At 45.4% G+C, this 25,317-nt stretch overlaps 1 protein-coding gene across 3 annotated transcripts in view; it reads left to right on the plus strand.

The window, feature by feature from the left end:
• EXOC3L2 (exocyst complex component 3 like 2) overlaps nucleotides 1–25,317 on the plus strand; it is a 419,752-nt gene that overhangs the window by 190,237 nt on the left and 204,198 nt on the right. For all 3 annotated transcript variants that reach the window (XM_030219236.1, XM_030219234.1, XM_030219233.1), the window contains exons 6-7: nucleotides 21,933–22,067; nucleotides 23,546–23,646. In XM_030219236.1, coding sequence (XP_030075096.1) covers nucleotides 21,933–22,067; nucleotides 23,546–23,646 — 236 coding nt within the window. The remainder of the gene's footprint in view (nucleotides 1–21,932; nucleotides 22,068–23,545; nucleotides 23,647–25,317) is intronic.

Consider the following 25,317-nt stretch of genomic DNA (forward strand, 5'->3'; position numbering starts at 1 on the left):
ATCCAAGGCATTTGTAGTGCAATGGTCCCCCTCACATGCCAGGACACCAACCGGGCACCCTAGGGGGCACTTCAAACATCTTTTATAAACAACCAAATTAGCTTCCGGGTGCATAGCACCCTTCCCTTGTGTGCTGAGTCCCCCCAATCCCCCCCCAAAACCCACTGCCCACAAGTGTGCACCATTACCCTAGCCCTAAGGGCTGAAGGGGGGCACCTACATGTGGGTACAGTGGGTTTTGGGGGGTTTGGGAGGGCTCAACATTACCCACCACAAGTGGAACAGGTAGGGGGGGGATGGGCCTGGCTCTGCCTTTCTGCAGTCCACTGCAACCAACAACAACTGTTCTAGGGACCTGCATACTGCTGTCAGGGTGCTGGGTATGACATTTGAGGCTGGCATACAGGCTGGCAAAAAAGGTTTGTATTTTAATAATTTTAGTGTGGGAGGAGGGTTGGCGACCACAGGGGGAGTAAGGGGGGTCATCCCCCATTCCCTCCGGTGGTCATCTGGTCAGTTGGGGCACCTTTTTGAGGCTTGGTCGTGAAAATAAAAGGACCAAGTAAACCCGGCGAAATACTGCTTATCGCCGGGTTTTATTTTTCCATTATCTGCGAAAGCCGGCCATCTGGTAGCCATGCCCAAGCCTGCCCATGTCCCGCCTTCGCTTCACCGCCAACACGCCCCTTTGAATTTTCACTGGCGAGGTGAAGGGAAAGCGGCGAAGCTATCACAAATGTAGCTTTCGATTATACGCTTTTCGCCACTTTTGCGAAATCGCCGGCCATATCCCGATTTGTGTCGGGAAATAGCCGGCGATTACTTTCGATTATAAGCTGGATTGTTACTTATTCCACATTAATTGATCAAGACACAAGGAAATTTTTTTTAGGCAATTTAAGAGTACAAACTCTATAAACAATAATTTGTGAGGGTAGAGTCCTTTGCCTGCCAGCGGTTTTAGCTCCCTCCTGATGCTCCCAAAACCCATTCGCCACCACTTTCTTTGGCAATAATGAACTGTCTCAGTTTTTCTGGTTCAAAAAACACATAAAAAAACGCATTCAAGGAAATAAGACATCTACATGCAAATTTCAATTTGAAAGTGCCCCCTAAGGCGAGAACCCGGGGCCTAAGCCCCAAAAATTCTCTTCTCCTTTTTTGAGTAGATTTACTAAGATCTGGAAAAATCTGTATTTTTGATCCGAGAAACTGAGCCAAGATAGATCTGAAGTATAGTCTGAAAATATGATTCCTGTCTGATTTGAAAGCAAAAGAAGCAAGGAGGGCCGTGCGTTCTGAAACAGTTTCCAAAGATGTTTCCAGGAATTGTGTTAAATTTAAACCCGGAGCTTCCACCTGTGATGTTTTAGCTCCGGTAATATAATAAGCTTTTATAATTGGTCCCCCAATTCCAAGTATTTGGGGAAAAATATTTTTTAACATGTCCAAAGGAGATATCAATGGAGTCTTAGGAAAATTTAAAAACCTCAGATTATTACGTCTGAGTTGGTTATCAAAAAATTCAATTTTCCTTTGAACCATCTCTTTTTCCAAAACAACTTTACCAAGAACAGTCTGCATCTTGTTAATTTCAAGTGAATTTAACTCACATTTGCCTTCTTCTTCCATGACCTTCGTTTCCAGTGTTTGATGTTGAATTTTCAAATCCTTAACCTCAGAATTGAGGAAATATGTTGTTTGAAGTAGAGACGAATTTAAAGTTTGGATCACATCCCACAGGGTTTGCAATGTAACAACTGCCGGTCTAGACCTCACACCGAGACCTGTAAGCGGAGTCCCCTGGATAGGGGAGGGCGAGGAATCGATACCTGCTGTCCTACTTCCTGATGGTAATCCTTCTGGGGTCGAGTACCCTACGGGGCCGCCGCTAACCTCCAGGGGTTCCATCAGAGGTTCTCCCCCCAGTCCCGCCTCTCCACGGTCTCGGCGGGGCAGTCTGTTGTGGCGGGCTCAATGATGCACCTTCCACGCTAAGGTCCCCCCGATGTTCTGGGGACCCAACCAAGGCAGGACTCGGGGCTCCAAGTGCCTGAAGACCAAATGATTCCAAAGTCGGCTGATACAGCGTTGGCTTTCCACCAGGACTCGCAGCGGCTTTAGTCCCGGTCTTCCCCTTTCTTTTCAACCATGATCCCAGGTGAAAGAAACTAAAATGCTGGTAAGTCAGAGTTTGGTGTTCTGGAGCTCACAGGCAGCACTCCCTCACACGGACGCCATTTTGATCCTGGTATGGGGATCTGATTCATCTGGCAGTCAGCGATCCTCTATGACTGCAAGGAGTGCACAGCGCTTTACAATTGAACATGAAGAACAGTCCCTGCTCGAGAGCTTACAATCTAAATCAGGACAAACAGACAGGACAATTAAGGGTAAGGGTAGGACAGACAGATAAGACACATAGGGATGAGGGACTATTGAAGAGAGGAAGACAAGATAAAGGTTACGAACAAGTGAAAAGTTAGGAGTCAAAAGCAACATCAAGGGCTTCCGGTGACGTCACGGACCTGAATGGACGCCTGAGCCCATAGCTCCGTGCTCCCCTGCGATAAAATTGCAATTAGCGCGGACACCCGAACCTGGCTTCACATCAGAATAGCCACATAGAAAAGTACTGAATCCGGACACACCATGAGCAAAGCTACAGCAACTCAGTTGTGCGACGGCGAGAGATGCTCGGCGCGACAGCAGGCCAAGAGTCGAGTACGCCACGTGTCATCGGCCCCGGGGCCCTCATCGGGATCAGAGTCTGCCTCCTCGCAAGCCGAACCGCGGAGACCCGCCCCTAAAACAGGCTTTACCAAAGAGATGGCTAAATACCTGGAGGAGATCCGAGCGGAGATCAAGGCGTCCAAGGTAGAAATTCTTGAACATGTTGACGCCATTAGCCTCGATCTCCGCGAGCTGGGGGGCAGGGTCGAGGCATTGGAGGAGATGAGCAGGCCGAAAGAGCAGAGGCCATGGACGCTCGCTTTCTGCAACTGGCAGAGCAGTCGGAGGAGTTACAATACAAAATAGACGACCTCGAGAACCGAGGTAGGAGACAAAACCTCCGGTTCCGAGGGGTTCCTGAAACGGGCAATATGGAGGACGTGCCCACGATAGCACGCTTGCTGTGTGAGAAGATTTTGGGGGAACAACTTGACCCAGAGGTGGCTTTGTTTGAACGCGCACATAGATCGCTTGGGAAGCCAGCAGACAACAAACCCAGAGATATAATCGTGAAATTCACATCTTATGTGCTCAAAGAGAAAGTATGGTTAAAAGCGCGCCAAAATCCACCATTGGAGTACAATGAGGCGAAGGTGTCTGTTTACCAAGATCTGTCATTGTTCACCCTAGCGCAGCGGCGTGAACTACGACCAGTGTTGGCAATCCTGCAAAAAGAAAAGATTTCTTACAGATGGGTATTCCCTTTTGCTTTGAGTTTTATGTTCAGTGGAAAACAGCGTCGATTCCGAAAACTCGCGGAGGCGTGGAAGTTCCTGCATGAGGTGGGACTGACCCAAGCATCGGTGCCTCCGGGAGACCTGGCTCCTTCGACCAAAGCCAAATTGCAGAAGTGGAATAGAGTGCCTCAGAAGTCCCAGAATTGGGGAGCCAAGACATGACTTTTTGGTTTTCATTTTCGCTCTCATTATTTCTTCGTCTTGGCTGCAGATGCCAGTTAAGGTGGTGAGAAGTTAGTGCTGATTCAGGGGCTTGTTTTTTTTTTTTTTCCTCTTCTTACAGTGTTTAAAGAGTTACTTGATGTTGTGCTATTATGAAAGTGGCAAGGGCTTTAGAGGGTGGGTAGCGCAAAAGAGTTAGGGGGAATACAGATTCTGTATTATAGAAGCGGGCAGGGGGGAAGTAATCGGGGTAGGTGGGACAGGTATGGCTGTTTGGTTCATGTGGGGTATGCTGGGGGCCCCTTTTTCCCAACCAGGGCTTATAGTTCTGTTTGGTGGGGGTGTTATCCTGAAGGGGGTCAGGAGGGAAGGGAAAGGCGGGAGGGGGGGGGGGGGGGACCTCGACCATCATGGGGGAAAGCAGTTTGCTATTTCAGGGAAGTAATACTGGCAAGTGGGAGGCGGGTTGTACACGAGGGAAGAGAAAGATGTATGATGTTCAATATCACTATGTGCTGTAATTATCCTCAGAAATGAGTGCTGATTTGAAAGTATTGTCTTACAATGTAAAAGGATTGAATATGCCTCAAAAGAGACAAAAGTTTTTTAAGGAGCTGCAGCAGCTTAAGCCACACATAGTCCTTTTGCAGGAGACACACTTGCGTCGCCAGCATGAGAGGTTTCTCTCCTGCACGGGCTACCCGGGGGCATACTTTGCGTCCGCAGAAGCATCTAAAAAAAGGGGGGTGGCAATCTTGCTACACACCTCGGTGGCGGCACAGGTAATACACATTAAGAGGGACCCAGGAGGGCGTTTTTTGTTTCTTCACTTACAAATTGATCAGGCTGATTTAACGATTGCAACCATATATGCTCCAAATAGTGGTCAGAGGGAATTTTTTGAGAGGGTGCGGAATTCTTTGGTAACATTTGCCAAAGGCTCAATAATAATGGGTGGTGATTTCAACTCAGTGATGAATCCCGGGCTGGACCGTACGGGAGCCGCTAGGATGGAGGGGAAACGAGAGACCGTGGCATTGGAGTCCATGGCTTATTCTTTAGGAGTGTTGGATCTCTGGAGGCTGACCCATAAGGCTGAGAGGGATTATACCTTCTATTCATCAGTGCACAATTCATACTCGCGCATAGATTACATCTTCGTAGACACCAACTTAGTGGAAAGGGGGCCAGAGGCAGGAATAGGCAACATAACACTCTCAGATCATGCTCCAGTTTGGGTCTCCCTGCCAAATGTAAGGGCTGAAATCAAGGATAGGAGGTGGACACTAAACGTTAGTTTGCTGCAGGAGGAGGAGGTGGTGGAGGGCTATAGAAGCATGCTAAAAGAATACCTGGATCTTAACATAGACTCTGGGCCTCCACTTCAGGTAGTGTGGGATGCCATGAAGGCGGTGTCCAGAGGCTACTTTTTGAAATTGGCCAGTAGACGCTCCAAGGCCCAGAAGGCACAAATAGCGGCCTGTTTAGAGAAGATACATAGTTTGGAAGCCCAGCATAAGGCAAATCGGTCTCCCCAAGTCTGGCACGAGTTGAGTAGAGAAAGACTGTTGTTGGACTCTATTTACTCTGAACACCTCAGTATGTTACAGGTGAAGCATAGGGCGGGGTCTTATGAGTTTGCAAACAAAGCGGGCCGTCTCCTGGCTATACGGATGCGTAGGCAAAAAGTTGACCGAACGGTTAGGCAGGTGCGAGATGCTAGAGGCAACGTGTTGCGAACTTCTTCGCGGGTGCGTGAGCGATTCGGGGATTTTTATCGAACACTTTATGCGCAGGAGATTAATCCTTCAGTAGAGATTATAGAGAACTACTTGAGGGAGAGTGAGCTTCCCACACTGACTTATCAACAACAAGCAGTGCTAGACAAACCAGTTACTCCTTTGGAAATCCAGGAGGCTATCCACAGTCTGCCTTCATATAAATCCCCAGGGCTAGATGGGTTCCCTAACGAGTTCTACAAGAGGTTTGCAGCTGAGTTGGCACCACTTCTTGCAGACATGTTTAATCAGGTAGGAGTGGGGAGGACCCTGCCCCCAACCATGATGGAGGCCTGGATAGCGGTGTTACCCAAACCGGGCAAAGACCATGAGGACAGTGGTTCCTACAGGCCCATCTCAGTTTTAAACGCCGATGTTAAAATTCTGGCAAAAGTATTGGCGAATAGGTTAGCACCCCTGCTCCCGGTTCTCATACATCCAGACCAAGTGGGCTTTGTATCCCATCGAAAGGCTATGGATAATATCAGGCGAACGTTGGACCTTATGTACCTTGCTAAACGAAATCAGAAGCCTCTGTGTCTTCTTAGCTTGGACGCAGAAAAAGCTTTCGATCGGGTTCATTGGACCTTCATGTACAAAGTATTGGAGACTCTGGGTTTTGGGGTGCAGTTCAGGGCTTGGATACAGGCTTTCTATACGTCCCCTAGTGCTTGCGTGAGAGTTAACGCTGGTAATTCGGAGTTGTTCCAGCTCTTTTAGAGGCACAAGGCAGGGCTGTCCTCTGTCCCCCCTTCTATTCGCCATGGTCATGGAGCCGTTTGCCTCACGCCTGAGGCTTGATCCGGAAATCTCGGGAGCTAGAGTGGTGGAAAGAACACACAAATTAGCCTTATTCGCGGATGATGTCTTGTTGTATGTAACACGCCCACAAGTCACGTTCCCAAAACTCAATCACCTTATCGAAGAGTACTCGGCAGTATCGGGGTTCAGGGAGAACATGGCCAAGTCAGAAGCATTGAATGTGACGCTGTGTGGGGAGGAGGTGGAGTCCCTGAAGGCGACTTTTCCCTTCAAATGGGCTAAAAAGCAAATCAGATATTTAGGGGTCAATTTGACCCCTGACCTTTCGGAGCTTTTCTCGGCTAACTATAAAGGTTTGGCAAGGAACATAGCGGCAGATATGGAGCGGTGGGGGGACTTGGAGGCCTCATGGTTTGGACGGATAGCCATTGTAAAGATGAATGTTCTCCCTCGTCTCCTGTACCTGTTCCAAGTGCTGCCTGTGTTGATGCCCAGGCGATTCCTAAAGATGTTGCAGGATCGTATAGTGCGCTTCGTCTGGGCAGGAAAGCGACCTAGGCTGTCGCGCGCCCTCCTTTATCAAGAAAGGAAGAGGGGAGGGATGGGCGTTCCAAACCTCACATGGTACTATCGGGCGGCACAGGGCAAGGCGGCGGTCGAATGGTATCAGGCCTATCCAGATAGACAGTGGGTACAGCTGGAGCAGTACTCGGTTGGTGTCAAGCCGTTGGAGGCACTCATGTGGTTGCCACGCCCCTTTAGATCGCTGGGAGAGCATGAATGCCCGGCAGTTGGTGTTACCCTTCACTATTGGGATAGTCTATTTCCACAGAGTAAGTGTGTTTTATCGCGTCTGTCCCCAATAGCATACAACCCTTTATTTTTGCCTGGCAATGAGAAAGGGACCTTCACTAGATGGTACGGGCTGGGGGTGAAAACGTGGGGGCAACTGTATGAAGCTGAATCCCTAATTTCCTTCTCAGCACTACGGGTTCTGTACCCCGTGGAGGAGAGGGATGAGTTCGCTTATCGTCAGCTGGCACACTTCCTCCAGACTGAGGCAATTACACGGGTGATCAAGCGGGAAAAAACACCACTGGAGGAAATTTGTGAAAAATTTCATATGTCACGGGGATTGATTGGGAGCCTGTATGGTTGTATAAGTAGGCGGGCTCCCTGCTACAGTAAACACAGGAAAAGCTGGGAGGGAGAGCTTGGTGTGGCCCTGGGGGAGGCCCGGTGGGAGAGAATAGAACGGGCAGTGGCGAAAGTGTCAATCCATGTACCGCTTAAGGAAAATGCGGTGAAGGTGCTGTACCGATGGTACCTTACTCCGGACCGCCTTCAGCGCATATACCCAGATTTGACGGGGCTGTGCTGGAGGAGGTGTGGTCAGAAAGGCACAATGGGGCATGTGTGGTGGAGCTGTGTCAAAGTGTGAAAGCCTTTTGGAAAGCTGTTCACAGTAGGCTGCAGCATTGGGTGGACCGTTCAATTGCCTGGACCCCAGAGGTTTTTCTTTTTTCTATAAAGGTAGTAGGTCTTACAACACATCAACAAGCATTGGTGAGGCAGGCGGTGGGAGCTGCCCGGGTAGTAATAGCCTCACACTGGAAACAAGTGGGGGTCCCATCAATTGCGAAGTGGCATAATAAATTGCGATATGTGTGTGAAATGGAGAGACTTGTAGCAGAGCGGAAACATCAAAAGAGTAAATGGTATTTGACCTGGAAATTCTTTCTCAATGATGTGAACACAGCCTAGAGTTATGCTGGTGCAAATGTATGGATGGAAGAGTTTAGTGTATTCCCCATAAGGTGGCGAGGGTGGGGAGGGTAGGGTTGGGGGGGGATATATATATATTTTTTTTTCTTTTCTGAAAACATAAGGAAGGAAAGAGAGAAAGGAAAAGAGGGGGAGAAGAGGGGAAGGGAAGGGGAGGGGAAGGAAAAAGAAAAGGGGGAAGGGAAGAAAAGGGAAGAAAAAAAAAAAAAGGAAAAAAAAAATTAAAGAAGTCAACAGAGGTTATTTGAATGTTGTTATAATATAGAAAGCATCTTGTTGGAATGTTTGTCACATGGCCATATATGTATAAGTGCACTGATGGATTGTATTTTGAACAAAATGTATTGCATAAATGTTCAATAAAGACTTCACATAAATAAAAAAAAAAAAAAAAAAAAAAAGCAACATCAAACAGGTAGGGCTTTAGTCCAGATTTGAAGGTGGCTAGAGATGGAGCTTGACGTAGCGGCTCAGGAAGTTTATTCCAGGCATAAGGTGTGGGCAAGATAAAAGGAACGGAGTCTGGAGTTAGCGGTGGAGGAGAAGGGTGCAGTTAGGAGAGATTTACCTAGTGAATGGAGTTCCTGGGAAGGAGTGTAGGGAGAAATGAGGGTAGAGAGGTAGTGAAGGGCTGCAGAGTGATTGCACTTATAGGTCAATAAGAAGAGCTTGAATTGTATACGGAAACGGATAGGGAGCCAATGAAGTGACTTTAGGAGAGGGCTGATATGAGCATAGCGACTTTGGCGGAATATTAGTCATGCAGCAGAATTTTGAACAGATTGAAGAGGAGAGAGATGGCTGAGTGGAAGACCTGTGAGAAGCAAGTTGCAGTAGTCTAAGCGAGAGGTGATGAGGGTTCTGGTAGCGTGCTCAGAAAGGAAAGGGCGAATTTTGGCGACATTATAGAGGAAGAAACGACAAGTTTTAGCAATCTGTTGAATATGTGCAGAGAAGGAGAGGGAGGAGTCGAAGATGACCCCAAGGTTACAAGCAGACGAGACAGGAAGAATGAGCGTGTTGTCCACAGAAATAGAGAATGGGGGAAGGGGAGAGGTTGGTTTAGGTGGGAAGATAAGGAGATCAGTTTTGGACATATTAAGTTTCAGGTGGCGGTGAGACATCCAGGTAGCAATGTCAGACAGGCAGGCAGATACCGTAGTTTGGATTTCTGCCGAGATTTCTGGTGTGGAGAAGTAGATCTGGGAGTCATCAGCGTAAAGATGATACTGAAAACCGTGGGATGAGATCAGAGCACCAAGGAAGGAAGTATAGATGGAGAAAAGGAGAGGTACTAGGACAGATCCTTGAGGTACACCCACTGACAACGTGATAGAGGAAGAGGAGGATCCACAAGAGTATACACTAAATACACTGTGAGAGATAAGAAGAAAACCAGGAAAGAGTGGAGTTCTGAAATCCAAGTGAGGAGAGTGTGCCAAGGAGTAGGCTGTGATCAACAGTGTCAAAAGCAGCAGAAAGATCGAGAAGAATGAGGATAGAATAGAGCCCTTTGGATTTAGCCAGGAATAGATCATTGGAGACTTTAACAAGTGCTGTTTCGGTTGAATGAAGGGGGCGAAAGCCAGATTGGAGTGGATCAAGAATAGATTGAGATGAAAGAAAGTTGAGGCAGCGACGGTGGACAGCACATTCTAGAATCTTGGATAAGAAAGGGAGGAGGGAGATGGGGCGATAATTGGAGGGAGAGGTAGGATCCAGTGAAGGTTTTTTGAGGAGTGGGGTGACTACAGCATGTTTGAAGGCATCAGGGACAGTCACAGTGGAAAGTGAAAGATGGAGGATATGACAGATGAAGGGGATGACAGCAGGAGAGATAGTGTTGAGTAGATGAGTGGTAATGGGGTCAGTGGAGCAGGTGGTTAGTTTAGAGGAGGAAAGAAGAAGTAAAGTTTCCTCTTCAGTGATTTCAGAAAAGGAAGAAAAGGAGGCAGGGGTTGGAGGGTTGAGAGAGTGGACTAAGGGAAGGAGGGGAGGGGGTGGGCTGGTTGTGAATTCAAGTTTAATCTTATGAACCTTATCATGAAAGTATTCAGCCAGAGTCTGGGGAGAAAGTGAAGGGGGAGTAGGAGGAGAAGGCACTTTGAGGAGAGAGTTAAACATGGCAAAAAGACGTCGAGGGTTCGAAACAATAGAGTTAGTCAACTGGATGTAATAGTCCTGTTTGGCGAGTAAGAGAGTAGATTGGAAGGAGGTCAGCAAGAATTTGAAGTGTATGAAGTCAGCATGGGCACGAGATTTTAGCCAAAGGCGTTCGGCAGAGCGGGCACATGAGCTTGGGTAGCGGATTGTAGGGGTCAGCCAAGGCTGGGGTTTGGTACGTTTTACGGGACGAGACACGGGAGGGGCAAGAGTGTGATCAGTTCGCCAAGCAGAGGTCCCACGTGTTCCTCATGCAATTCTGGTGGTAGCCATTCTTGTGCAGTCAACCCGGCTAGCGATTACGTGCTTGGCGCCCTCACTCATCCACTATCAGATCGATTGTAGCTTTAGGTAAAGCAGGCGTCAAGGTCTTAGTGTTGGTGCTGAGTGCCCGAAAGTGGAAGAGGGAAAAGCTTCGATCAGCTCCTTGAGACACTTCACGGCCTGACCATGGAGGGAATGGTGGGGTGGTTCAAGATATCCAGTACTCCGTATTACTGCTAATGCGCCACCACAATGGCCCGTGCAATTTGGTAGCTCAAGAGACGATATTAAATTTCAAGGCACAGTAGTGGGTCGTTGGACCTCCAGGATGAGGAGGAAGACAGCCAGCCCAAGACAGTTCTTTACTAACCGGCCTAAGACGGGGGCTCTGGTTAGCTGTAGGGAATGCTATTAATCGGCGTCCCGTCCTGATCTAGGTGGGTAGTCAGGTTCCGCGGTAGTGCCAGCGAGTGGACGGCAATTAGTGCAATCTATGTGTGTCAAATTGGTGTTCGGTGGTAAAGGAGGAGATCATGGCCTAGGTAACAGCGATAAAATTTATCCTGCAGGAACTTGTCCAAACCTTTTTTTAAACCCAGATACACTAACCGCTGTTACCACATCGTCTGGCAACAAGTTCCAGAGCTTAACTATTCGTTGAGTGAAAAAATATTTCCTCCTATTTGTTTTAAAAGTATTTCCATTTAACTTCATTGAGTGTTTTCTAGTCGTACTTTTTCAAAGAGTAAAAAAATCAATTCACTTTTACCCATTCTACACCACTCAGAATTTCATAGACCTTGATCATATCTTCCCTCAGCCGTCTTTTCCAAGCTGAAGAGACCTAACCTCTTTAGCATTTCCACATATGAGAGGAGTTCCATCCCCTTTATCATTTTGGCTATTCTTCCTTGAACCTTTTCTAATTCTACTATATCTTTTTTGAGTTAAGGTGACCAGAATTGAATGCAATACTCAAGGTGAGAATTTCACATGGAGCAATGCAGAGGCATTACAGTATTCTTGGTCTTATTTACACACCCCTTTTCTAGTAATTCCTAGCATTCTGTTTCCATTTTTGGCCACTGCCTTTTATTGGGCAGAAGATTTCAGCATATTGTCTACAATGACACTTTTTATTTTTTTCTTGGGTGCTTGACTCCCAAGGTGGACCCTAGCATCAGATAATTATGATTCAGATTATTCTTCACAATGTATATCACTTTGCATTTCTCCACATTAAATTTCATCTGCCATTCGGATGCCCAGTCTTCCAGTTTCGGTCTTCCTGCAATTTTTCACAGTCCGCATGTGTTTTAATACTTTGAATAGTTTTGTGTCATCTGCAAATGTAATCACCTCACTTGTTCTGAATTCCAGATCATTTATAAATATGTTAAATAGCACTGGCCCAGTACAGTTCTCTAAGGCACTCCAATATTCACCCTCCTCCATTGAGAAAAATGGCCGTTTAACCCTACCCTCTGTTTTCTGTCCTATAACCAATTCCTAATCCACAACAGAACATTGCCTCCTTTCCTGTGACTCGTTAATTTTCTTAGGAGTCTCTCATGAGGAACTTTGTTAAAAGCTTTCGGAAAATCTAGATATACTACATTGACTGGGTCACCTTTATCAACATGTTTATTCACGCCTTCAAAGAAATGAAGCAAATTAGTGAGGCAAGACGCTGAATCCGTGCTGTCTCTGTCCCATTAAATCATGCTTGTCTATGTATTCCTAATTTTACTCTTTATAAATAGCTTCCACTATCTTGCCGGCACTGAAGTCAGGCTTACCGGTCTGTAAAGTCCAAATGTTTCTGGATGTTTCTAAAGATACACAACTTCACAGGAAAGCATTTCTTGCTTTGAAAGCTACTTTTAAAAAATGTTCTGTGTAAATGTCTTTTGACTTATCAAGAAGTGGAGTGTCTTATTTTTAATTCATTACATCTAGAGAAATTTCTTTTAGAACACAAAAGGTGTGTGTGTGGGGGTGGTGGTGTGTGTGCTGGTGAGCTCCATTTGACATGGCAGCTAAGCTTCACAGCTCCCAAATGACAGCAGCAGAATCCTGAATTACTAACCTTACAACTATTAACTACTCTGCTCTTTTCGCAGATCCTGCTTGTGTTACAATTATGCAATGTCAGGATGACATACAAAAGTGGATCCGAGCTTGATCCCGCTGCCAACACTTAAGAGACCCAAACAAGGTCCATGCTCACCATCTAAGATGGTGATAGAGCAAGAACCTGAAATTTTTCTGAGCATGCCCATGGGACAAATCCTCGTGATTAAAGGTCTATTGCAAAACAACCAAACTACACTTGCGGAGATTAAAGAAGAGTTGGTTACTGTGAACACACAGATCTCTAATCTTGACTCTAGATTTTCTACGGTGGTAAATAAAAGTGAAATGCATACGGAGCGCATTCAAGATTTGGAAAAAAAAACAAGTTGATCGACGTCTTACAAAAGATCTAGAAGACTTAAATAATTGATCTCGCAGAAATGACATAAGGATTATTGGTTTTACAGAAAGTGTTGAAGGTAATGATCCCATTGAATACCTCACCAAAATGTTTTACAACTTCAAACTGAAGTATGCATTTGAAATCGAGCGTGCACACAGATTGTCTTCATTTAAATCTCCCAATTAGGCTTTTCCAATACCGATAATCTTCAAGCATCTTCGATATCCTCAACCTTTGAAAATTTTGCAAAAAGCTAAGCTACTCTGCTACAAAGGTATGAAGCTTTCTTTTTTCCCGGACTTAAATAAAACAATGGTACAAAAATGCAAGGCCTTCCTAGCAGTTCGAGATTGCATGAAAAAAATGGATGTAAATGCGAGTTACCTACCAGAACACAACTCGCAACTTTGAAGATCCAGGTGAACTTGGAAAATTTCTAGACTCTCTTAAACGTTGATCTACAAATTATAAATACCTCACTTGAGTGTCTTATGCAAATGGGTCTCCAGATATGTTTCTCAATTTAACATACATCACTTGTTCTTCATAATTATCCATATTTAACTAGGTTTGGGCTTAATTTCACAAATTCCTGAACAACTCATATCCTTCAGATTCTTATATTGCATAACAACATTTAATCTAATGACTACAATTCTCATGTTTAAATATTTCTCCTCACCTGACATGGTATATCATCTACTATAATAAAACTCACCCTCAACATTCTGAAGACAACGTTCTGAAGTCACTCAGTCACTCACTGAAGGGTTCATGGATTCATGGTGGTGAAGCCAGAACACTGACCATGTCTCTCTGCCCTGCCCTCGCATGACGGACCAATCAGAAAAAACACCCTCAACATTCTGAAACACAAAGGACCATCACAACACCGTTCCCAGGCAACACTAGGCAACGTAAGACGGACCAATAAGGGAGGAGCATTCCCCAGCAGAATGGCTCATTATCTGTGCAGCACGGAGAGCACAGAACCACCGCTGGAACGAGAGAAGAATATTCCTGCTGTGGGTATGTGCAAAAATAGACTGGGGGAGGGGGGGGGGAGAAATTTTTAAATGCCTAATGCCAGTACTGAAGAGTGCCAGAGGGCCTATAGCACAGACTATATTTGGGATCGCTTGACATGGAGTCAGAGGAGCCGGAAACAACATGCCCGTCACCATCTGGGACGTGGGCGAACAGGACAAGCTGCGGCCCAGCTGGAAGGATTACCCACGACCCAGCCAGCAGCAAACAGCGACCAAGGAAGGGGGAGGAGTACTCCTTCCCTGCCTAGGAATCGCTGGAGACTGGCTGCCAAACTAACGAAACAACCGCACACCGACGCACCACCTCCATCATCAACAACCTGCACACACACCGCACCCTCACACACACACACAAAAAATAACTCTGTGACACATACACACACACACAAAAAAAACCACATGCTAGCGCCCGTTTCATTGGTTTCGGAAACTGGCCTTTTTTACTAGTTGCTAATATTATCTCTCTAGAAGATTTCTCCAATGTTTATTATACGTTTAAGGTTGTAATTTCCCATCATCTATTATTATATTCAGAAACTGGTCGCTTGGTTGCCTGTTTACCAATTCTCCTCCCCCAGGATTATTCCCAGCATTGAAACCTAGATTTTATTGTTGTATAACACTTTTAGTGTTAGTTCCTCTACTTTCAGGTTGGTTTTCCAAGTACATGTATTTCTCCTATGCATGCATCACTCTAGTTTTCGGATTGAGATATACCTCTCTGTTTAACAAAACTGTATTTAGCCATTATTACCTCTCTTATCGTAATCCAATAATATGAAAATTCTGTCTATTAATGCCCAGGGTCTAAACAATCCTGTAAAGAGAAAAAAGTTACTTTTATAATCCTTATTCAAGAAACTCACCTCAACTTCAGTGATCATAACTAGATACAGGATAGACATTACGTAATAGGAGTATTTTCTTCTGCTTCTAATAAACATAATGGTATGTCCATATTACTTCGTAGATCCTTGCAATTTAAAGTCATAAAGCAAGTATGTGATAATATTGGTAGATGGGTGTTATTAGATCTGGAAATTTCGCATAACCATCTTTATGTACTTAACATATACGCTCCTAACACTGACTCTCCTCAGTTTTTTTATGATATGTGATATTTATATGGAGTGGCAATGAAGATCAGTTTCAATAGTTTTTTCAATATTTGAATTCAGTTGATGGACGTATCAAATTTGAGTCCCTAGTGGGGGACCAATCCTTAAACTATGTGGACATTATCATCAATCTAGAAAGTGGGAGATTCAATACAAGGGTGTTCCGTAAGCCCACGGACACTAACACGCTACTCCATTATCATAGTTTTCACCCATTAACAGCTAGGAATGGAATTCCTGTGGGCCAATTTTTACGGCTTAAAAAATTATATGCTTCTGAAGAAGATTTCAAAATGACTGCTGGAGATCTATACAACAGATTTAAATCTCGAGCCTACTCGAATAAGATTATAAAGAAGGCATATAAGAGGGCTACAAATGCTGACCGTCATTGGCTGATAAATCCATCTTCTAATTCATCTACCAAAATAGATAGACTGACTTGTGTGTTGCCTCATTCCCATCAGACCTGGGCGATTAGGAATATCATTAATAAGCACTGGCCGATAAGCACTGGCCGATACTATCTGTACACGGCTTTGATCAAGCACCCTTATTTGCTTACACTAGAGATTGCAACTTGGGAGAAATTTTATCATCGGTTCAGCACGCCCACCGTGACATAAATATACATGAGGAAATGGGTCAGGAGAGTTGCGGGCAATGTGTATATTGCTAGAGTATGCCTGGCATACCACAATGGTAAACAATCCAAAAACTGGTAAACCTTTCTTTCTCAAACATTCTACGGATTGTAATTCCACCCAAGTTGTCTATGGTATTATTTGCCCGTGTGATAAGTGGTACATCGGGCACAAGAATAGACGGGTGAAACAAAGGATAGGAGAGCATTTGAGCAATTTAAGGAATCATAAACGTGAGGCACCTCTCGTGGATCACTGGGCATCAACCCACCACACAACCCTAGATTTGAAATTCGTTGTGCTTATTCAAATTGTTTTGCCCCAGGGAGGTACCCCGTATTCTATTGAAAAGGAATGTATTTTTAGGTGGAATACAGTAACAACTAGTGGCCTGAATAGGGAAATAGATTGGCACTCCCGCGCTTGTGAGTCCGCTGAAAATCTATAAATACATTGCGCATGTGTGAGCGTTTTTCTTGCAGGATTTAACCCCGTTGGAAAATTGTTCCTTCCTATCAGTGGCGTACCAAGGGGGTGGGGGCGGTCCGCCCCGGGTGTCGGCGGCTGGGGGGGTGCTCCGTCGTCTCCTGCCACCACCCTGCGTTTTTTTTTTAAATCCATGCAGCGACGCAGGCAGCGCCTCGTGTCTGCCCTGCTGTGTGCTGTGAAAAAAGAAAATCGCTTCCCTGGCGTCGGGCCTTCTCTCGCTATGTCCCACCCTCGAGGAAATAGGAAGTTACCTCAAAAGTGGGCGGGACATAGCGAGAGAAGGCCTGACGCCAGGGAAGCGATTTTCTTTTTTCACAGCACACAGCAGGGCAGACACGAGGCGCAGTGTTGCCAGGTGGGCGGTTTTACCGCCCAATTGGGCGGTTTTCTGCGACCCGCCGCGGGAAATTTTTGCCCGCGGCGGGTTGCGGTTTTTTGGGCTGTTTTTGGGCTTCAGGGCGGTTTTTTCGGCCGCGGGGGGGCGGGGTTAGTGACGTTTTTGGGCAGGGTTAGTGACGTTTTGGGCGGGGTTAGTGACGTGGGAGGCGGGGCCGATGACGGGGAGGCGGGGCCGATGACGGGGAGGCGGGGCCGGTGACGGCGGGGGCGGGGTTGATGACGGCGGGTGGGCGGGGGTGATGACGCGGGGGTGGGGGTGTCAGGGGCGGGGTTTGTGTTTGGGCGGGTTTTGGGCTGTTTTTTGGGCTGGATTGGGCTGGAAAAAAATTTTCCACCTGGCAACCCTGACGAGGCGCTGCCTGCGTCGCTGCATGGATTAAAAAAAAAAACGCAGGGTGGTGGCAGAAGAGGGCTCTGTCGCTCTCCACGGAGGGGGGGGGCTCAGATGGGAGAAGGAGGTGGGGGAGGTCAGAGGGGAGAAGGGGAGGGGTGGGGGAGCTCAGAGGGGTTCGCAGAGGGGAGCAGGGAACTGGGGAGGGGTGGGGGGGGCTCAGAGGGGTTCGCAGAAGGGAGAAGGGAACTGGGGTGGGGGAGGGGTGGGGGAGCTCAGAGGGGTTCGCAGAGGTTTGAAGGGAACTGGGGAGGGGTGGGGGAGCTCAGAGGGGTACACAGAGGGGAGAAGGGAACTGGGGAGGGGTGGGGGAGCTCAGAGGGGTTCTCAGAGGGGAGAAGGGAATTGGGGAGGGGTGGGAGAGCTGAGAGGGGTGCTCACAGGGGAGAAGGAGATTGGGGAGGGGTGGGGGTGCTCAGAGGGGAGAAGGGGTCTGAAGCTGGAACTGGGGTCTGACAAGGGGGCAGGAGGGAGAATGGGTCCATGCCTGGGGCAGGTGGGAGAATGGGTCTGGGGCTGAAAAGGGAGGATGCAAAGCATGTGGTGGATGAAGGGGGCTGGAACTGGGGGCTGAAAAGGAGGGTATTTGGGATAAGGGGGCTAGTGCTGGAACTGTGGGCTGAAACAGGGCAGGGGCTGAAACTGGGGGCTTTAAAGGGGACAGGGAGAACTGGCTGGGGCTGAAGCTCAGGACTGGTGAGAGAATAGGGCTGGGGTTGAAACTAGGGGCTGAAAAGGGGGCAGGGAGAAGTGGCTGGGGGCTGAAGCTCAGGACTGATGGGAGAAAAGGGCTGGGGACTGGTGGGATAGTGGGGCTGAAAAGGGGGGCAGGTGGGAGATGTGGGCTGGGGCTGGAACTAGGGGCAGGTGGAACTGGGGGCCGAAAAGGGGGGGCAGAGAGAGAGGGGACAGACCCTGGATGGAAGTGAGGAGCGTGAGGGAGGGCAGACCCTGGATGGATGGGAGACGGAGGGCAGACGGATTGAAGGGGCAGAGAGAAAGGGCAGATGGTGGGTGGAAGGGGAGAGAGAAAGAGGGCAGACTGGGGCAAATGGTGGATGGAAGGGAGAGAGAGGGCAGACAGTGGATGGAAGGGTCAGAGAGAGAGGGTAGACAGTGGATGGAAGGGACATTAGAGAGGGCAGACACTGGATGGCAGAGAGAGAGCAAAGACAGATCCTGGATGGAAGGAAGACAGTGAAAAGAAGATGAGGAAAGCAGAAACCAGAGACAACAAACTGTAAATATATATTTTTATTATTTTGCTTTAGGATATAGTATTGTAGCTGTGTTGTTTATAAATAGAACATGTAAATAAGGTAATCTTTTTATTGGACTAATTTTAATACATTTTGACTTAACTTTCAGAGAACAAAACCCCCTTCCTCAGTTCAGGATAAGATACTGTAACAGCACTATACTGTACTGACCTGAGGAAGGAGATTTTGGCCTCTGGAAGCTAAATGTATTAGTCCAGTAAAATGGTATTATTTTATTTTCTGTATTTGTTTTATTTCTATTTGTTAATTTGTAAAGTGGTGATTGGTATTTGTTAGTTTTTTTCAAATTTACATCTGCTGTCTTTATATTTTGCACAGTACTAGGGGACATTTTCTGTTTCTGTGGTGTTGCATTGTATGCGGAGTCTGGCATCGGGGGTTCAGTTTAATTTTTGTCTAAATAGAAAGTATATGATTACTTATTCTATAGTGGATTAGGGTGTATCTGTGTTTGTGAAAAAGACATGGCTTTCTGTTGGCATTGACTGTGCAGGATCAACGATCTGTACTAATCTGTCTGTTTTCGTTTTACAATAGGTGAATTGATGTTCTAATGCTCACTGTAGTGTTTAAGATGCTTTCCTTTTCCTTGTGTGACTCGTACTAATTACTGCTTATGGTATGGTAGAATTGCTCTATATATAGGTCCTGAGTGTTTTGTGTTCTCGGTATGCCTAGTACTGGATTTGGTGGGGGGTGTTAAAAAATGACCGGCCCCGGGTGTCAACTACCCTAGGTACGCCACTGCTTCCTATGATCTGCCAAACTGTGAGTAATAACAGGATAGCTTTGAAAACGTTAAGATGAATGATATGGATGTCATTTTTATGAATCAAGAGTTTAGAGTGATTTTGTATAGACTTTCCGTGTTTGTTTTTTTTTTATCTTTTTAGGCAGTACTTCATTTTTTGTTTTAATTTATTTTCTTTTATAGATTAGGTCCCTTGAGGACGCCATTCTCGGCGAAACATGGCCTATGTAGGGAGCTAAGCAAGGGAGTGAAGAATGCCGAAGATGTGTATGGAGAGCTAAAAGTATGATTTTATAAGTCACGGATTGAAGGGGTGGCATAGAGACTGAAAAAAGTATTACACTGACCCAGTTTATGGTTCGCATCATCTCTTGAGCCTTGACAGTTGTGGGATTTCTAAGAAGACTTCAATTCATCCCCTCCATTCAGCAAAACTAAGTAGTTTATTTACATAATGTGATTTCCTTAAAAATCCATTTTTACCCCAATTAAGCTGAGTAATTTCTTTGATAAAAATTTTTAAGGGATTATTACAATTTGTTGATTTTTTACCAACAGGGAGTGGAGGTAGGGTGTGCAATGATGGTGGCATGGTGATGTTACTTATCTCGAGTCTTCGGGTCTCTTGTAATACACAAAAAATAACTGAGCACATTTCGCTAGTATTAACATTTATGTTGTGTAATTTCAATTTAGATTTTATTATTTTTTTAGTTGTTTAGATTTTTACCTTACTTGGTTTCTGATAAAAGTATATGGTTCATTAAATTTTAACTGCCAGATCCAGACCCTCAACCATTCTTCTAACTTTTGGAGATCCCTGCTCATCGTTTCTACTCCCTCCAGGGTATTCACTCTATTGGCTATCTTCGTGTCATCTGCAAAAAGGCAAACCTTTTCTTCCAACCCTTCAGCAATATCTCTCACAAATATATTAAACAAAATTGGCCCCAGCACTGACCCCTGAGGAACCCCACTGCTCACCATCCTTTCCTCCAAGCGGATTCCATTTACCACCACCCTCTGCCACCAGTTTTCAATCCAGTTCACCACTTTCGGTCCTAAGTTCAACCCTTTCAGCCTATTCATGAGTCATCTAGCTCACGGCCTTCATCCATTTCTTTTGTCACCCAGTCAAAGAAGTCAATGAGATTCGTTTGGCAGGATTTTCCTTTGGTAAAGCCACGTTGCCTCAGGTCCTGTAACCCGTTGTCTTCTATAAAGTTAACTGTCCTTTCTTTCAGCAGCGACTCCATTATTTTTCCTACCACTGATGTGAGACTTACCGGTCTGTAGTTTCCCACTTCTTCCCTGTCTTCACTTTTGTGAAGAGGGACCTCATTCGCTCGTCTCCAATCTCACGGAACCTCTCCCATCTCTAAAGATCTATTAAATTATTTAATAGATCTTTAGAGATGGGAGAGGTTCCGTGAGATTGGAGACGAGCGAATGAGGTCCCTCTTCACAAAAGTGAAGACAGGGAAGAAGTGGGAAACTACAGACCGGTAAGTCTCACATCAGTGGTAGGAAAAATAATGGAGTCGCTGCTGAAAGAAAGGACAGTTAACTTTATAGAAGACAACGGGTTACAGGACCTGAGGCAACGTGGCTTTACCAAAGGAAAATCCTGCCAAACGAATCTCATTGACTTCTTTGACTTTTGCAGAATTCAGAATTTTTCTTTCTTGTATAATTCATCCAGTTCCCATTTATGTGGTCTTAGAGAATATTTGTTTTCTATATTTGTGTATATTTCTGCAATGTTTAAAAAAAAGTGTAACATTCTTGGTTCTGTATAATTAAAATTCTCAATTAAAAAAAAAGACAGGTTCCCATCTCTTGCAGTCCTTAGTAGTAGAGATTCTGGATTTCCTACAGAATGGTTTGGATAAGGGCCTAGCGTTGTCATCTATGAAGGTGCAGGTAGTGGCTTTAGGTTGTTCTAGGGGTCCATTACAGGGAAATTTGTTAGCCTCCTTGCCAGACATGGTGCATTTTCTGAGAGAGGTCAAACATATTTGTCCTCCCCATTGGCCAGTTATGCCCCAGTGGGATCTCAGTCTTATGTTGTAAGTGTTTGTTCAAGCTCCTATCAAGCTTTTGATGAGCTGACCTTGAAGGACCTGACCTTGAATACTGTTTGTTTTTATGGTTGTGATTTTGTCAGTTCGCTGGATTTTGGAATTACAAACCCTGTCATGTCAAGAACCCTTCTTTATTTTCTTGGAAAAGAAAGTTTCCATCCTTCCAGTTCCTTCTTTTCTCCACAAGGTGGTATTGGCTTTTCATATGAATCAATCTATTTCCTTGCTGATTTTAAGAGATCCCATCCTTCGGGGGATAGAACGCAGTGCCTGCTAGCCAAGCTGGATGTGAAGAGAGTGGTGTTGTGGTTCTTGAAGAGAACGGAAGAGTTTCTCCATTCGATTTTCTGTTTGTGTTATTTGGGGGATCTAAGAAGGGAGTGGTGGCTTCAGAAGCAAACATAGCAAGATGGATTAAGGAAGCCATTGTATCAGCTTATCTGCTGAAGGGTCGGTCAGTTCCATGAAATCTTAAGGTGCATTCTAACGTGGAGTGGCATCATCATAGGTGGAGAGAAGTCTAAGTCCTCCAAAGGATATCTGTCAGGTGATGGTGTGATTGACCTCACATTCCTTTTGTGGCTAGTCAGGTATTCTCAGTCTCCATCTGCTGGTAGGCATTTATAACTCAAGTGTCTTGACTGGTCTTGAGGGCCTAAAGAAAAGAAAATTAGCAGGTAAGATCTAATTTCGGGTTGGGCTTAGCCCCAATTATTTATTGAGGAATGATTAGTAGAATCCCAGTGTATTTGTCCAGGTGGGTAACATTCTTGCACCTTTTTATGGAGATATTATGAGTTTGGGCTCTGGATCCCAATTCTTTCCTCTTTCCTTTGTTTTATAAATCTTATCTGTATGTTTCAGGAGAAAATTACAGCTGGGATGACACAGGCACTGCAGGCAGAGTGGGAGAAGTGGGCCCAGGAGACGAAAGCAGAAAGGGCCCAGGAGACGAAAGCAGAAGAGTACCAGTCTGTTCTGACCAGCAAAGTGATCTCTGTACGAGCTTCCCATGATCACTGCCTTGTGTGTTCTTTGTCAGTTTATATGTGTATATGTAATGCTTCACCCATGTGTGTCTGATTCTTCATCTTCAAGTTAGTGTTTAGTGTGTGGTCCATGTATAATTTAAAACATATAACTTAAGAAGTTTCTGATTATATGAACTTACATTTTTTGTCACTGTGCATATTTTTTCATTTGGAGGGGGGGATAACTTTATAAGAGACATTTTACTTGCACATATTTGAATATATGCATGAAAACGCCTTTATAAGCTTTGCTCCTTAGTGGCTGAACATTGCTTCTTGGATAAACATATTACACATCCCTAGTTCTCTTTATATGGATCCTCAGGAGCTTAGTCAAGATCGGTAGGCGGGGCTGGAGGTTGGGAGGCGGGGATAGGGCTGGGCAGACTTATACGGTCTGTGCCAGAGCCGGTGGTGGGAAGCGGGACTGGTGGTTGGGAGGCGGGGATAGTGCTGGACAGACTTGTACGGTCTGTGCCAGAGCCTGGGTTGGGAGGCAGGGCTGGGGAGGTGAGGATAGTGCTGGGCAGACTTATACGGTCTGTGCCTGTGCCAGAGCCGGTGGTTGGGAGGTGGGGCTGGTGGTTGGGAGGCAGGGATAGTGCGGGGCAGACTTATACGGTCTGTGCCCTGAAGAGCATAGGTACAAATCAAAGTAGGGTATACACAAAAAGCAGCAAATATGAGTTATCTTGTTGGGCAGACTGGATGGACCGTGCAGGTCTTTTTCTGCCGTCATCTACTATGTTACTATGTAATTTTGGACCTTAAATAATTGTGGCTGTATAAATCATCTGTTTAATGGCCTGAAGTTGGGGAATAATACCCACTTACGCAGTTGGTGCAGCTACAACCTCTTGCAAAAAATGCTTTTGAATATCAGGTCATCTATGTCCATCTGAGTGTTCTGTGTCTGTATTCTCATATACAGTTTCTCATTCTTTGCTGTGCTGGTGCTTGGGGTATCTGGCTGTAAAATGCTGTGTATAAGAGAGTCTGAGTTTTGGTGTTGGAAGGCGGAAGGTAGGATTGTGTGCTGCAGTGTGAACTCCATTCTGTTTCTAAATTGTTACAAACTAGACTTTTTAAAACATTTATTGAAACAGAGTTTTATAAATATTTTTCACCATTTTGAATACTGATGAAGCAGGGTGAGGTGTACAGAAAAGGCTGCTGCCTGTAGGAATATGATACCTGAAATATGCAACTACCCTTTTATGTATGTGCGTCAGAAAGTAGGATGGATTTATATATAATCTGCCTCCCAGAGAACGTATACTCTGGCTGACTTCCAGGCCGTATCTTTAATTCTTTTTAAAGCAAATCAGTTAATGTAAAGGGTAAACAGATTAAAAAGTTCAGGATGTGTACTGGATACTCTTTAGAAAGCAACCTTTATCCTGTCCATCTAACTTTTTTTTTTTTTTTGCATATTTCTTTTGGCAGTTGTTGAAAGTTCATGTTGATCGAGCCCCTGGCATCACACAAGGTTTTGGCGCAAAGATTGGGCATTGCTGCCTTTGTGCTCTGGAGGACTTTGTACAGAGGTATAGTAGTCCCCATGCACATCAGAGAGGGGAGAAAAGGAGGGCAACAGACTCTTCCAGCTCAGAGCTCTTCAATCCAGAGAAATTTTTCTGGGAGATGTTTAAGGGGCCGATTCCCTTTTTTACACACTCCCATTTATAAATCAAACTGGATTAGAAGCAGCATGAAAGGTAGGGCCTGGCATCAGAAACTCAGGACTGATCTGAAGGCTCCTTTCTAGTTCCTTAAGAAAATACAGAAAAGCTTCTGGCTCTAGGCATAGGGTAGGAGTCAAAACCAGGACTGGAGGGGTATATGAGGAAAGGAGCCAGCCAGTAAATCTGATTGGCAGCTGTGGTGAGAAGTTGCAGGGTGGAGGAGCATAGGAGCTGACTCTGTGTGTTGTGGGTGCTTGAGCACCCCCAATATTGAGAAAATTCCTTGTATGTGTCCAAGGAAGGGTTATTTCCACTGGGTTTAGCACCCTCAATAATTTTGAAAAGTTGGCTCTTATGTGGAGGAGTGAAGGGATAGGTGCAATGAGGACTAGGATATGTGGAGCCAAAGATTTCAGAATGAATTAGAAAGGCTTTGTGCTCTGCTGGTAGAGAAGGAAAAACCCATTACACTAGGATGTATTGAATTAGAGCAGGGAATTTCAACCCAGTCTTCAAGACACACCCAGATAGTCAAGTTTTCAAAATATCCACAGTGTGTTGCAGGAGATAAATCTGCATGCACTACCTCCATTGTACGCAAATTTATCTCATGCATATTCATTCTTTTTGAGTATCCTAAAAACCTGATAGGCTAGGTGTGTCCTGAGGACTAGGTTGAGAACCACTGAATCAGTGTGATGGGGGAAACCTAGTGTGTCTCAAGCTGCTACACAGTGAGAGCCTTCATTGCAGAGGAGGGATAAAGAATGGAATGTAATGTGGAAAAACTAATGAAGGCTGGAAGAACTAAATAACTTACTACCACTATCCCAGAGTCAGACTCATGCTCTTCCATCATTGATAACCCCTCCCTACACCAAAATCTACACAGGCCTTTTCAAACCTGATGCACAAATATTTATTAAACTGATTAGTTGATGCTGGTGGCACCACTGCCAAAACCACTAATGAAACAATTCTTCATAATGAGCTGGAAAAACAAGGGCTTCCTTTTGAAGGAAGATAAGAGTTGCTGCTGTCCCCAAGGACAAATACTTTGACTATCGACTCAAAAACAGCTCTGTTCCTCCCTCCTCCACAGCCACAGTTCCCCTAGGATACCTAAGGAAACTCGACAGCAGAGGTAAAAATAAACTAATAACCAGACATTGGCGAGTCCAGAGGAAGTCGGCGCTGGAATTTTGGGTCATTTAAATAGTGGCAGCCGTGTCTGGGAGTCCTGGCCAGGTTATATTTAGACAGTTTGGCTTATTTTTATGTAAGGAAAGAGAAGAAGGAACATAACATTTCCTGGAAATATTTGGCTGGAGTGAAATGTAGCACTGAAAGTACATGATGGGGAGGGGAACGGGGTGCTATAGTGGAATCCCTAGATGATGTGACCGCAGATTTTCAAAGACAGCATTTATCTCAGACCAATGCAGAAAAATCTACTATTTTAGAACATAAGCATGCTAATTTTTATATAAAATCTTGAGCAGTCATTTTATAGTCCTTAGAAGAAAAGATGTG

Source organism: Microcaecilia unicolor, chromosome 11, assembly GCF_901765095.1.
Source record: "Microcaecilia unicolor chromosome 11, aMicUni1.1, whole genome shotgun sequence".
Classification (NCBI taxonomy): domain Eukaryota; kingdom Metazoa; phylum Chordata; class Amphibia; order Gymnophiona; family Siphonopidae; genus Microcaecilia; species Microcaecilia unicolor.